Source organism: Macaca nemestrina, chromosome 8, assembly GCF_043159975.1.
Source record: "Macaca nemestrina isolate mMacNem1 chromosome 8, mMacNem.hap1, whole genome shotgun sequence".
NCBI lineage: Eukaryota > Metazoa > Chordata > Mammalia > Primates > Cercopithecidae > Macaca > Macaca nemestrina.
The window spans coordinates 134,714,650-134,729,631 of NC_092132.1; the positions used below are offsets into that span (position 1 = coordinate 134,714,650).

Below are 14,982 nucleotides of genomic sequence, written 5' to 3' on the forward strand. Positions count from 1 at the left end.
GGACCCCTTTGTGGACAGAGAGCTGTACTCAGCATGTTTATTGCTGTAGCTTCAACAACAAATAATCATAATAACAGAGATAGTTACAATCATGATGAGTGACAGTGAAAAAAATAACTTCAGGCCTGGCGTAGTGGCTCACGCCTGTAATCCTAGCACTTTGAGAGGCGGAGGTGGCCAGTTCTCTTGAGTCCAGGAGTTCGAGACCAGCCTGGGCAACATGGTGAAACCCCATCTGTATAAAAAATTTAAAAATTAGTCGGCCGTGATGGCATGTGTCAGTGGTCCCAGCTACTCAGAAGCTGAGGCGGGGGGATCGCTTAAGCACAGTAGGCTGCGGTGGGCCATGGTCGCGCCACTGCACTCCAGGGTGACTGTTACTCTGGGCGACGGAGCAAGACCCTGTCTCTAAAAAAATAAAAATAACTGTTCACATGTTTATTTGTTTTTCACATTAACTTATCATTTATAACCTCTACAATTTATATTTCATGTTATAGAAGACTGTATTATAGTTTATGTGATTTCATATTTACAGATAAATATTTCTATAACAATAACATTTTTCCCATAAACCTTGGGCCCCACCCCACCTGAGGAATGATTCTCTGCTTTGTCCCCGCTGCCAGTCTGGGTCCCCATGGGCCCCTACCTAGGTTGGCCCTGGCCTCTCGTCTAAGGCGGGAGCTGGACAACTGGTCGACCCAGCAGCTCGAGGCCTTGAGCTAGTCCACTGTCTCAGTGGGCTGTCCCTCGGCTAGAGTCTAAAGGGGACCCCTGGCCTAAGGCAGGCAGGGGCCCATCGATGGGAGTCTTTGGGGGTTGATGGGCTACAGAAGAGAGACCGAGCCTGGCAGACTGCTGGTCAACCCTGAGGATGCAGGGACTAACCATCCATCTCTGCTGTCCCCACCACTCCCCAACTTTGTCCTAGCCCAGGGTGCATCCTGGCAGGGTGACGAGGAGGCAGCGCATTGAGTTGGGTTGCCAGGAGGCTACCTGATCACTGCCGCCCCACAGTGTGGCTCTGGGTCCGAAGTCCTGGGGATTGAGAGGGATAGATGCATAGATGCTTGGAGCCTCCATGTGGGTGGACAAACCCCGGTGTCCAGGACTGACTTTCAATGGATTGCAGCCAGGGAGCCGTTCTGCTGCTTAGGAAACCCAGAGGCGGGTCCTTTACAAGCTAGCATCAGTTTCCCCAGGAACCTGCGTTTGCTGACGAGCGAGGGGTGGGTGCCTCTTTCTGGCAGTGCCCCTTTTCCCAGTAGGGACTCTATACGCAGATGGACCTAAGCGCAGGAGGAGGATGCCGTGCACGCAGGGTGCACCGCGCTGCCCTGGGAGGGGAATGTCTGGGATGAGATATCCAAGGTCAGTCGCGCCTCCTATGCACCGCTCTATCTTCTGCCTGCCTTAAGGTCACCCCGATGGTAACTTTGCCCCATTGGTTACTCAGACAAGCAGACACCAAAAGCCTGAGCCTGCAGTTCCTTTGTCAGGGAGCAGGATTGCCATGGCAACAGTACATCTCCTGTAGGAGTCTAAATGTTACAGTGGTCTAAACCCAGCTCAAATGTTCCCTCCCACAGGGACTGGGAGCAAGAGTTGTCTCCCTGAATGGATTTCAAAGCACTGGCTCTTGGGTTCTTGAGAAAACAGCTCTGGGTGGTCGCTTTTCATCTCAAAGGGCAAAGAATGTATAATTGCAACCTTTGTAAAGTAACTATTCTAAGAGAGAGTCCGGGGAGGGGGCGCCTATCGGCCTATCACCTGGTTTGGTCTGGAATGAATTTTGGTGGCATGGGGCTTTCTCAGGCAGGCGTTTTAAGCGGGACTGGGGTCATGACCTTAAGCTGCTGGTAGCCAAGCTAGAGTTTGGTCAGGTCTCTTAGTGCAGTGATTTGGATGGAGCCATTATGTGCCAAGGGGTCTGCAGTTTTCTGCCAGCTCCTTCCTTTTCTGCAAACTCAGTCTGAGTTTCCATTTTATTCTGTGACCCTTTCTCTACAGCCTCTTCACAGAGAAGTAGCACCACTGCATTTTTAAAAAGATGGTTAATCCTTTTATAGCTAGTATCGGAAAGTCTTGTTGTGATGTGCACTGCCCCCAAACACTGAGCTGAGGAAGCTGTTCGTGATGGTTAATATTAGGTGTCAACTTGATTGCGTTGAAGGATGCCTAGATAGCTGGTGTTGTTTCTGGGTGTGTCTGTGAGGCTGTTGCCAGAGATTAACATCTGAGTCAGTGGATCGGGAGAGAAAGACCCACCCTCAAGCTGGGTAGGCACCAGCGAGGCTAGAACAAAGTAGGCGGAAGGTGGGATAAGCTGGCTTGCTGAGTCTTCTGGATTTCATCTTTCTCCTGTGCTGGATGCTTCCTGCCTTTGGACATCAGACTCCAGGTTGTCTGGCCTTTGGACTCTTGGACTTACACTAGTGGTTGGTCATGGGCTGTTGGGTCTTTGGTCACAGACTGAAGGCTGCACTGTTGGCCTCCCTGCTTTTGAGGCTTTTGGACTTGGACTGAGCCACTGCGGGCTTCCTTCTTCCTCGGCTTGCAGACGGCCTGCTGTGGAGCTTCACCTTCTGATCATGTGAGCTAATTCTCCTTAACAAACTCCCTTTCATATATACATCTATCCAATAGTTCTGTCCCTCTGGAGAACCCTAATACAGTGTTAGAAAACCAAAAGGTGAGAGTGTTTAATTTGGGAGGTTTTAGGTGACAGCACATCCCATGATTAAAAAAAGGATTGCTTATATATCTGTAATAAACTCATATTACACTAATAAACACTGCAAAACAAGCTAGTTGATATTTTTGAGATCAGATGTCTCTTAAACATCTTATTGATTTTAATATAGCTATAAAAAGGATCTTTATTTAGAAAAGATTTCTAAGACCTTTTACAGAGTAACTGCAAAACTTCTTAGCTCTTTCATTCTTAAATACTCCCTTGAAACACATTTTATTGACGTTTGCTATATTATTTCATGAAGAGCAAAAGGAAAATAAAATTAGTCTAACTAAAAAGAAAATCTAGCCTAATAGCTAATATTGGCCAGCACTAACTACACTCAAGTCCCCCTCCCGAGCATTTCACAGGGAGCAACATTTCATCCTCCCAACCACCAGCGAGGGGAGGACCATTCAGCTCCGTTTTCAGACAAAGAGCTTGACGCATACAGAAGTTACCTTGTCCACGGTCACACAGCAAGTAAAGGGCAGGGCAAAGCCAGGATGCAAAGCCACACAAGGCCACCTGGCTCCAAAACCCCTGGGTAGAAACCAGTGGGCCACCCTGGCACAGCAGCAGGGCCTTCCTGGGGCCAAACAGCAGTGGTGAGGCTGCTCGGCTCACCTCGCCTCTCACCTCCACTTCCTGTCCTGGGCTTTTTCAGCAGCCCTGAGCACCTCTCCTTCAGGGGACTGTCAGTGGGGAGAGGTCAGGCTCAAGTTCATTTTTACATAAATGTTTTTGGTGTTAAAACTTCCCGAATGAGGCTAGGTATGGTGGTTCATGCCTGTTGTCCCAACACTTTGGGAGGCTGAGGTGGGAGGATTGCTAGAGGCCAGATGTTTGAGACCAGCCTGGGTAACATGGTGAGACCCTGTCTCTACATAAAATTAAAAACAAATGGCTGGGCATGGTGGTGTATGCTTGTAGTCCCAGCTACTTGGGAGGCTGAGGCAGGAGGATTGCTTGAGTCCAGGAGTTTGAGGCTGCAGTGAGTGAGGATCGTGCCACTGCACTCTAACCTGGGTGTAGAGTGAGACCTTGTTTCTAAAAAACAGACCACCTGAATGAAAACGTCTAATATTATGTTGACATGTAATACTGACCAAAGCCTAACTATGAAAAATAAAATCTTAAGATTATGGAAGACACATGTCTTTTAAGTATCTGTATTAGTAAAATTCATTAGTCATTTCAATTATGCTGGATTTTCCCCCTTGCTATATGCTTAGAAAAGAAGAAAAATGCACCCCTGTTCAAAAACTCATAAGAATCAAAAGAAATGTTTAAAAACTTCAAATTTTAGGATGATTTTTATTTACAAAACAGATTGGGTCTTTGTTTTACAAAAATTACAAAAAATGACTCTTAAAAATAGAGATAGCTTCTCAGACTCTTGGGAACTACTTTTAAGCAACCAAGGACTTAGAACTCAGCTGGTTTTCTTCTTTGTAACAGCAACAATGACCGCGGCTGAGCGCCACGTCAATCACTGCTGGGTGTCTTCTCCTCAAATTACACAGTCCTGAGCTGTGTCTGGTGGACAGGTCTCCACTCAGGTCAGAGTCTGAAGGAGCAAGATCTTCTCGTTAATGCAGAATCTGTGCAGAACCACCATCAGATTCTCTCCACAGCGGGAGACCTGGCGCTCCATGGCCAGGCGAAAGTCCTCCTTCACGCCTTTGGTGATGCCTCGAGTTACCGTGTGGTGCCTGAGGTCAGCAATAGGGAAACAGACAAAGACCAGGGGTTAGCACCAGCATCACTGATCGCTGCTACTTGGGTAGGAATAGAGCCTGCCCCATATCTAAGTATAAGTTAAGATCTTTTAAAAAGAACACAAGAATAGCTGCAACCAACCAAACATTCCAGCCCATTCCTTTTCAGAAAGACTTAAAACTAGACAGACATCTTTCCCACTCTATAAAAGGTTATTTCAAACATTTAACTGTTCAGTGAAATGCCACCTGCTTTGCCTTTGAATCAATGAAACTCTGGTGTTATGCATCCCTACTGCTGACTGGTACACAATTCAGTTACTTAGGGCCAAATGGGTCCAGTCCATACTGGCTACAAAGAGCTCGTGTCCAGCCAGGCCAGCAGACCGTCCAGAGGCAGCAGCAAGGAGGAGGGAGACCTGAATGAGCCAATCACCCAAGTGAGCTCCCACCATGGCCCCCGCAGCTGGTGCTCCCAGAAAGGTTCAGGGCTCCTGCATAGCCGGGTCACGAGCACATCTCTCTCCCCAGGACACCAGAACAGGGCAGCTCCTCTAAATGCTGTGCCCATGTAGACTCTCATATGTTGGAGAAAACGCAGGGGGAACTGGGGTCCTGACACGAGAATGTGGCACAGGTCGGGAGAGAGAGGCAGAATCTCTGAGGGGCAGAGGCAGTGGACTGCGTGGTCCTATGCTGTCTGGGCGCTCAGGGGAGACCTGCACATGTGTGGAAGGGGTGGTGGGGACACAGGCAAAAAAGGAAAAAGGTCTCTAACTATGCCCCAAAAGTTGTGCTTTAGAAAAAGAAATCACACATGAAATCCCAGGAAACAGAAGAAACAAAATGAAGAAAGGAAAAGAAAAATCTAGCAAAAATCAGTCAGCTCAGTTAAGAGGAAGGGAGTTGTACCTACTAGTTCAGCAATTTGGTAGACTCAGACAAATAAAAGTCACCTCTGTTTCCCACCCTGCTGCTAATTTCCCTCACACAAAGTTATAAGGATTGAAACTGAAGACCTTTTATGTTCTGGGCAAGATAAAAGTGTTGAAATTACTCTAAAATGTTTCTGTTTTGAAAAACTTGTATTAATTATCGTATCAAATATGGACAACAGGAGTCACCAAGTTGTAAAACGACAGATGAAAAAAAAAAATCCAGCTTTGTTAGATAAGTAAAGCTATTACAGAACCTTCTAATGCCCGTGGATGTTTTAAAGATCTACAGAGGAAAACAGCAGGGCCGTGGGGTTAATGCGCAGTTCTTTGTGACTGTCTCTCGTCAGGTCTGGGTGGGTAGCTCAGTAGTTAGGACATAGCGTCAGTGAGGTCCCACTGGGATAGATGCAAACCATTTTATGCTGCCCTGAGATACTGCTCGTCTGGGTCCCAGGCTGCAGCCTCATATTGGGGCTGACCCTCTGACCATGTGGAAGTTACTGGCATTTGCAGACAGTTAGCTAAAGGGGAAACCCTCCTTTTTCTTTTTCTTTTTTTAGATGGCGTCTTGCTCTGTCACCCAGGCTGAAGTGTAGTGGCATGATCTCAGCTCACTGCAACCTCTGCCTCCTGGGTTCAAGCAATTCTTGTGCCTCAGCCTCCCGAGCAGCTGGGATTACAAGCACATGCCACCAGGCCTGGCTAATAAACCCTGCTTTTAATACCACTAAAAAGATAACTAAATGCTACATCCTGCCAATCAGGGTCCAGTTGTATTATCTCCATATATAAAGAGTGGCACAATTCAATTATATTTCTATTAGAGCCACTATCACTCTGGTAAGTCTGGATGAAAAAGAGAATGAGTAAGCTTTTGTGATTTAAGAATAGGATTAACCAGCTAATAAATGTGGCATTTTAGCCTATCAAATATTTTCAATTCAGAAAGGTAAGGTCTCAAAAAACATCAGTAGCAGGAAAAAAAACCACATTAGTGCCTATTTAGATACCAGGCAACTAATTGCTAATATGACCATAACGACTGGTCACTCGTATGAATATCCACAAGTAAAAATGTACTTAAAATAAATGTCAGCATCCTTAAATGTATATGACCAAAAGCTTTAACGTTTTATCAAAAGAGAATCATAGTGCACCTAAGCTAATGTGCACATAATTGAATACAGTTTTAAATAGCTTTCATTTTTTTTCTAGATCCATAATGATTTTTAAATCGAACACAAACACACTGGCAACTTATGGAAAAAAATAAGAAATGTTACAATATTACAACCAGATGGTTTGCCAAAATGCAGAACAAATTTAAAAAATAAAGAAAGCATGAAAAAGAGCACTGAGGAACAAAGAGCTGAGAACCATGGGCAGTGAACATGTTGACAAACAGCACACTATGAGCGGGCGTTTATTCCACTTGGTACCTGTCAGCAGTCTGTATGCTGGGCTGAAGCACAGGTAAGAATTCCTGCTGCAGCAACCCCATGGGAGGGCTAGAAGGCCTTTAAAAAACAGCAAACAGCAGCATTCAAACACCCACACCGACTCACCCTGCACTGCAAAAACAACACTCCAGAGAAAATACACGAGACTGGAAGCAGACTCAACAGAAACTCGTTAACCTCAACAAGCCCCTGGCCGTGGCTGGGTGTTTAAGGAGACTGGGGAGAAGCTAGCCAGCCCTCACTGCACCCGCTGCTGCTGGTGCGTGTCCAGAGGCGTCTCAGTTCCTGGTCCCAGAGCTCAGCCCCCTTTGGAGGTGGTATAAAAAGCGACCAGTGAGGAAGAGGACGATGGAATGCAGCTGAATGGCAACAGGGAGGAGGGGCAGCCTTTGAGAAGACACATTTTCAAAGCCAGCCTCTTTACTTTCCACTCTTCTCACGGTACACCAGTCCCAGCATTCAACCTGGTGATGTCTGGTAACCATCTTTAACAGGATTGAAGCCCCACCGGAGAGGCCCTTCCAAGAGGACTAAATGGTCTGGCAATGTTTTTGATTAAAAAAAAAAAAAGGGTAAGTTTGAATTTCAAAAACATATTGAGAACAGATGGGGGAAAATAAGAGTCCGGGACCCATGGCTGTGCAGAATTCTGTAACAACAAAGATTTAGTATATTAGCTGGTGATCACCTCATAGAACATTATTATCCACCCTATTCAGAGTATAAGTAGGACATTGTTTTCCATTTTAATCCACTCTAATACAACTAGGATACTGCATTTATCAGCACAGAAACATTTCTCTCTTTTAAAATACTTAAGAGCAAAAGGTCTTTATAACAGAGTAAGAGCTTCTCCCTCCTTTGAGTGAAGCACCGGGTGCCTTCAGTGTTGGTACTGTACCTGCTTGCATCCCAGATGCCACAGCTAGGGCAGACTCACAGCCTTACCCCCGGGGAGAAGTGTACACTGCTCACAACATCTCTGCCACTCATCTGGAGGGACCACCCAAAAGGTCTGTAATGGCTTCAGAGAACTTGTTTGGAACCCAAAGGGAAAAGGAATTGAGATTGTTTAATGAAGAGTCCAACCATTCCTCAGTGAGGAAGAACTCTCTGCCTTAAGCAGTGTGCTTTCTACCATGTTAATTTAGGCATAAGTAATTAACCTTGAGATTCACACAGTGAAGACTCTGGGCAAGTCCCTACACGGTCAGATCACTACGGAATAATCCCTATTCCTGCTTCCAAACTGATGAAACTGCAGCCTTCCTAAGAGGCTTGTCTTCTCTAGAAAGTTACAAGAAATTAACGGTCATATTGATCAAGGTGGCAGAGCCTGGAGTTATCCCTCACTAGTTAGAAGTGCATGATGGGTATCCTTTACACAAACAGCTCCGAACGCTCTGCCCTGTGATACTAGCTGGTACCCAACACTCCCTTGCTCTCATTCCCCATCCTAGGGTTTGTCCACATGGACTTATGTCACTCTTCAGCTCAGTAAAAACTGGTAAAAGAAGAAAGGTTCAGTACAATGAAGTCTGAGGTTCAACTGTTGATTTTTTGACAATCCGTCTCTCACACCTGCACTAATAGTTACGCATTATCTAGGTAAAGTGATAATCATCCGTAGGTTTAATCCTATGTACACAGACTTCGGTTCCACTCTGGCTGTCTCTGTATTAACTCATAAGGTGACTGCTGATGGGAATTAACTAAAAAGCTTGATTCGGGCTGTATTTGTATATCCAGTTTCAAAGTCTAGAAAACAAATCACAAATCAAAAGGGGTTACCTGGGCTTCCGTATCCAAAGGTAATCTTTATCCCCAAACACTGTTAAGAATATTTTGAACAACAGAGTTATTCTTCCCATAGTTTCGATTCATGATCTTAGAAAAGTAAATGGGGATGGGAAGATACCAGTCCTTGTCCATCCTGCTTGAGCAACCCAATGCAGAAAGGTCTTGTATATTTTTAAAAAGAGCATTGTCCTTTTGTTCTAAAAGTTTATAATTTAATAACACTTATAACATGAAGGGGGAAAAAACCACTTAATCTTTCCATTCTTGAGAATGGATTCCACAAGACCCTATTCTTGCTAGACATAAAAAGAAATGTTTGCTATACAGCAAATTACTGAGGTTACGGAAATCTAAAAGGAACATTTCTTACGTCTTTCCCTCGGCATTTCTAAGACTATCAAGATAGAACAAGATGTGGAGTTTTGCTTTCAACAACTGAAAACTAGTTTATTCCATCATTGAGGGAAAAAGAAAAATGTTTTTAGTTTTAGCAGTACCTTCTTCTCATTCAGGATTCAGTCTCTTGCAGAAATTCTAACACTGACTTACAGACACACTGAATGTGCAGGAAGCAAAGGAGGAAGTATGAAAATAAAACTACACGTGGCATTTACAGCAGAGAGGATATATTACCGAAACTACAATGAGGATTGAAGGAGAGAAGCAAGATTTATGAGCTATTTAAAAATCATAAATGGTCACTAATTTGGCATTTTCATCTGGGCCAACCTGGAATTTTAGTAACATCTTGTGGGTTCAGGGGAGTATGGTGGAGACCAACCACTCCCACCATCATTTCTTGGGACAGGTGTGTTCTTAGAGGGACTACACCTGGCTATTAATACTTTGTGTTGTGTAAGTAATGAGGATTGCATAGGAGGGCTTCGTAGGTCATTTATAAATAAAAAGTCTGTAGTTTTTCCTAAAGAATTTTTCTAACCCAGCACAATTTTAATTAAGCACAGCTGTTTTGTTTTGTTTTGTTTTTTGAGATAGAGTTTTGCTCTTGTCGCCCAGGCTGGAGTGCAATGGCGCGACCTTGGCTCACTGCAGCCTCCGCCCCCTGAGTTCAAGCAGTTCTCCTGCCTCAGCCTCCCAAGTAGCTGGGATTATAGGCGCCCACCGCCACACCCGGATAATTTTTTTTTTTTTTTTTTTTGTATTTTTAGTAGAGACGGGGTTTCACCATGTTGGCCAGGCTGGTCCTGAACTCCTGGCCTTAGGTGATCTGCCCGCCTTGGCCTCCAAAAGTGCTGAGATTACAGGTGTGAGCCACCACACCTGGCCACACAGCTGTTCTTAATTAAAGGCACTCTGTGACTAATGAGAAACTTATAGAATCACCCTATAAATTTTTGAAAAGAAAAGATACCATGAATGAGACTTTTGTGCAGTGAAAAAGTTGCAAATGTGACAAAAATACCCCAATTTAAGCAAAGTGTTTTAAGAAACGTAGTTAAGGAAATGCGAGTTTTTCAAAAGATAACCCGGAATCAAACTGACTGTCAAAACAGAGACCAGGTTCAAAGTCCTTTGCATTAAAGTTTTGATAGGTATAGACATTTACAAATACTTCATACAAAGACACAAAAGGTGAGCACTCAGCGTGGAAGAGCAAAAGAGAGCATGCTTACTTGATCAGCATTCCTTGATTGGGTAGTAATTCCAGATGAATTTTCCCACCTTCCTGAGTTCTCAAGTAGGCAAATTCCTCCAGCATATCAATATCTGCAGGCCAGATTCAGGTTAACTACAGGTAAAAACAGGTGCCAGTTCTCTCTGACGAGGAAATGGGGTCTCGGCAGTTGAGTAACGTGCCCATTGCCACCCCACAAACTGCAGACTCTGTATTTGACCCCAGATCTGTCTGATTCCAAAACCTCATTCTTATACCCACCAAGCTCCCTCGCACAGATAACTCTTGGCAGGAGATGTGCCAGGCTAAAGAGCATGAGGGCAACATGTTTTCCATATCGATGATAATTAATACTACATGATCACAAGAGCAAAAGCTTTTTGTTTTCTTAATAAGAAATGAAAGAGGTGGTGAGAGTGGGGAGGATTGTTTGGTGTTACAGAACATAAAATTCATAAAAATAAAGTGATGACTTCTTCAGAGCTGGGGTGCAAGGATCTGTAGATGCATCAGAGGAGGAAGCTTCCGTGAGTCACCCAAACTTTATGCAATACGTCAGTGACATTCATGTATGCATTTTTCGAGTGAAAAATTATGTAACTTTCATCAGATTCTCAAAAGATATCTGTCCCAAAAAAGGTTAAAAACTATTACTTTGGCCTGGCATGGTAGTTCATACCTGCAGTCCTAGCTACTCAGAAGGCTGAGGCAGGAGGGTCTCTTGAGCCCAGGAGCTTGAGACTGCAGTGAGCTACGATCGCACCACTACACTCCAGCCTGGGTGACACAGCAAGACCCTGACTCTAAAAAAACAAAATAAAAATAAAAACTATTGCCCTGAGCACCTGAACAAGAATATCATTTATATTCCTTGTGATTCAGAAATAATGTAACAAGATAAGCAATGAAGTAAAAACACCCAAATTGATAACTAACCTTTAATTCAAAGATCTTTCCCTAATAAACAGTGTGAAATAAACGCATTACCTAATGTCAGAGGCAGCTACTGTGCTGTGCAGCATCTCCGGTGGGTACTCATTGGTAGGTAAGACAGTTGTGGCAGGGTGCCCTAACAAGTGATCAGAGGGCACAGCCACTGTCCCCAGAGGCCACAGGAGGCATTCTTTTGATAGATGGAAGAAGAGGAACTATTAGTATTATATTCCATGGCTAAACCAGGCAAGCCGGACCTATCAGCAACCTGTAGGCTATTACTGGAGGCATTTTGGCTACCTTCTGAGAAGTCAGCTAGCAGTGGAAAATGGAAGAGGGCGGTAAGATTCCCAATTCCTTGAATCACGTCTTTTATGACTTTCACAAGATCAACTGCCACAGCCCCGGTTTTAATCCCCATTCCTTCTCTTCGCTGCAAAATAGTAAAAATCATTATTTCTATCCGGAAGAATACATTCTTTTTGTATCATGTATTCATTCTACAGAAAATCAGAATGTGTTATGCTTAAACAAGAAAAAAGGATACTTGTAACGTAATTGAAAAAATTCTCGTATTGGAAATTTCCTTGTTGGCAAATTTTATTGACAGCTTTCAGGAAAAGATTCTCGCCCCGTGGCCACTCTTGCTGAAGCAACACAATCACATGCCCCAATGCCATGTCGTCTCTGTTGTCTGTGAAAGCTCTGAGCTGCAAGACAAAGATTTATACAAGAGAGAAGGAAAGGGAAGTCACAGGGCAATCTGAAATACACCAAACATCACTTTCCAAAAACATGCTGTCTATGCAAATGTGTGATAAAGGTCATTATAGAGTAAGAAGGAAACAAAGGCAAAACGAAATGGCTGGTAAACATCACAGCGGCCTTCTAAGGAAGGTGGATTCTAACCAAAGAAGCCTCAGGCTCCCTCTGGGCTGTGCACAGCTGCTGGCAGTGTGTGTAGGTGGGAGTCGGACATAGGTGGGCCTGAAGCTTTTGCATGTGGGAATCAGGGGTAGAGAACTTTGACTGATCCTGTGTAACGGAGAAATAAATCTGGAGATTTCTTTGAAAGGGAGCAGATGGGAGCAGAAGGTGGGCAAGAGGCCATCTAGGAGAGAACTGTTTGCAGAGAACATGGGATTGGGGAGAAGGAAAGGCGATGAGCCACAAGGAAATAAGCAGAAGTGTGAACTAGAGAAATGGTCACAAGAGTTTTTGTTTCAAATGAGCGGTTATGCATAAAATCACACTTTAAATTATTTTTGTTGCCCTAAGTGATATGGATGATGAGTTAAGTTTGGGAGTTACTGCACTGAAGTGGAGTCCCAATGTTTTACTCTCTGGCCGACAAACCTTCTAGAAACAATGAAGCCTCCCTGCTCTAAGGCTGTGCTCTACCTGCAGCCAAGGGCCTTGGTGTTCTTTCAAGTCCTGGAACTTTCTCAACTGTTGGGCTGTTACTGGTGTTTATCTCTACGCCTAACATGCTTCATCTAGCACGTCTTTACAATGACAAACTCATTATCCCTCCGTGAACCCAACCGCAATTTGTATTCCCTTTCTTTGTAACTAATGTATTTATATTGATAAAATATTTACTAAACACTACAACAGTCAAGGTTATTTGCATATCTGTCCTACTATTACACTTTTCGAGGACGGGGAGAACTTCTGACTTCTCTTTGCCTAGCGCAGTCATTATTTAATAAAGATTTGTTAATTACTAGCCCATGTGCTTTTCTAACTGTTTGGGCCGCTCTGGAAAGTACTAAAATAACAATCCTTAACAAGGTTCTCAAGTTCTCAAGTCATGAGAATAATATTTGAAATTAAATTTTTTTCAAGCTAATCAACTTTGAGCTTACCTTAAAACAGGCTAACATTAAATGCAGGCAGTATGGCATGATAGCCTTGCTGGTACATGGCAGGAGCTTGAGATCCGAACCTAACAGAAGTCCACAAGGTTAGGTTAATGCACATTATGATCAGAGAAAACAGCTTTGAAAAGCAACTGTTTAAGATGCTTTCTTTAAATAATAATAAAAAAAAAAAACAAAGAATATGCAATAGCCACACGATTTCAAATATAGTTGAAACACAATTATACTTTGTGATGGTGAAACTGGCTTTTGATGGTCTCTAGATTTCATTTATCAATATTCTTTCCTAAACTTGCTTAAATACTTTTTATGAGAAAACATTTCAAATATACAGCAAATTATATACAGAGAATATGATACACTGGTGTGCTCACCACTCAGCTTCAAGAAATGTTAATATTTTAATTTTAAACATTTCTAATATCAATAATCACAAAATCAGTTAAAGCCTATTGTGTATCCTTCTCTGATCCCATTCTCTTCCATCCCACAGGTAGCCATACTTCTGAAGGCAGTGGTTGTCATTCCTATGACTGTTACACACATAGGCAACAATGGATTGTTCTGCGTGCTTTCAGTCTACTGTATAAATGGTGTCATTTTGTATGTATCCTTCTGCAAATTGCTTTTTTACTGAACTTCATGTGGTTCAGGTTTATTAACGGATCAATATCAATACATGTAGCTCCAGTTCATTCATTTTCAGTGTTATATAGTATTCTGTTGTCTACATATACCGTAATTGATGCATCCATTCTTTTTACAGTGGATATTGACATTTCCAATTTTTCACTATTCCAATGATAAATATACATTCTTACATATTCTCATACATTTGTGGAAATAACTTTAAGCAACAGCTTTTTCAAAGCAAGATCCCGATCTTCCCTTTTTGGTCTGTGTTCTGTATGTCTGTTATCTTTCTCTGCTCAGAGGCAAGATAGCAAGAAATAAATATATTTTTTCACATGGGATCCTTTACACACATACTTACATAATGTGATATATCCAAAACAAAAGGTACATGAAATAATAGTCTCTCTTCTTATCTGAGATGTCTTTTAAAAATATTATTAAATTCTATCTCATTAAAAAAGAAAATTTCTGGTTGAAACTCATGACCCAGTAAATGAAGACTCATAGCTTAAAAAACACTAATCTAAGGTATACAACTAGGAGGTGAGGTACATTTAATAATTAGGTAATGACATGTTCAACTTGGTTATGTGAAGTTGGTTTCCAGAATGGTTGCATGACTTTACACCCCTTCCAGAAGCACATGGGACTGTGTTCCTTCACATCCTAACAGTCATTGCCTCTTCAGTTTTTGCATTCTGATGTGTGTGAAATGGTAGCTTATTGTTTTATTCAGAATTGCCCATATGACAAAAGGCTGAGAATCTTTCCAAATAGTTTTTGGCCATGTGGATTTCTGCTCCTCTGAATCTGTTGTTCCTGTCCTTTGCCTATTTTTCTATGGGGATTGGATAATTGCTTCCTATTGGTCTGGAGGAGCTCTTTCAAAACTCTGGATACTAAGTTTTTGTTGATTTTGTGTGATAGACAATTTTCTGGCAATCTGTGGCTTATCTTTTCACTTTGATTGTAATAGCCTTTATTAGTATTTTAATTTTAATGTGATCAAATTTACTAATCTTTCTATTTTTAAATTTTCTTCTAAAAGTTTAGAAGTTTTGGAGTTTTTGCTGTCACATTTCAACCTTAAAATTTACAGGATGTCTATGTAGTGTGAAGGAGGGGATCTCAATTTTTTATTGTCGTTTTTTACATTTGAATAAAAAATTGTTCTAGTACCACTTACTGAATAAATTCATTCTTCCCTCACTGAATTTTAATGTCATCTATTTCTCAGT

The 14,982-nt window shown here is 42.6% G+C and overlaps 1 protein-coding gene and 1 long non-coding RNA gene across 5 annotated transcripts in view; one reads left to right on the forward strand and one right to left on the reverse strand.

Annotated features, from left to right (window-relative positions):
• The first annotated feature begins 1,297 nt into the window (after positions 1-1,297).
• Positions 1,298-7,634, forward strand: LOC105482124 (uncharacterized). Its single transcript, XR_987403.2, has 2 exons — positions 1,298-2,596; positions 6,612-7,634. It is a non-coding gene; the product is annotated as an uncharacterized lncRNA (long non-coding RNA).
• Positions 4,026-14,982, reverse strand: part of LOC105482122 (integrator complex subunit 10) — a 35,688-nt gene continuing 24,731 nt past the window's right edge. For 2 of the 4 annotated variants that reach the window (XM_011742069.3, XM_011742068.3), the window contains exons 14-18: positions 13,094-13,173; positions 11,773-11,935; positions 10,291-10,384; positions 6,836-6,913; positions 4,026-4,452 (exon numbers count right to left, since the gene is read on the reverse strand). In XM_011742069.3, coding sequence (XP_011740371.1) covers positions 4,296-4,452; positions 6,836-6,913; positions 10,291-10,384; positions 11,773-11,935; positions 13,094-13,173 — 572 coding nt within the window. In that variant the 3' untranslated portion in view covers positions 4,026-4,295. The remainder of the gene's footprint in view (positions 4,453-6,835; positions 6,914-10,290; positions 10,385-11,772; positions 11,936-13,093; positions 13,174-14,982) is intronic. The other 2 variants (XM_011742071.3, XM_011742070.3) reach the window with 1 other exon arrangement.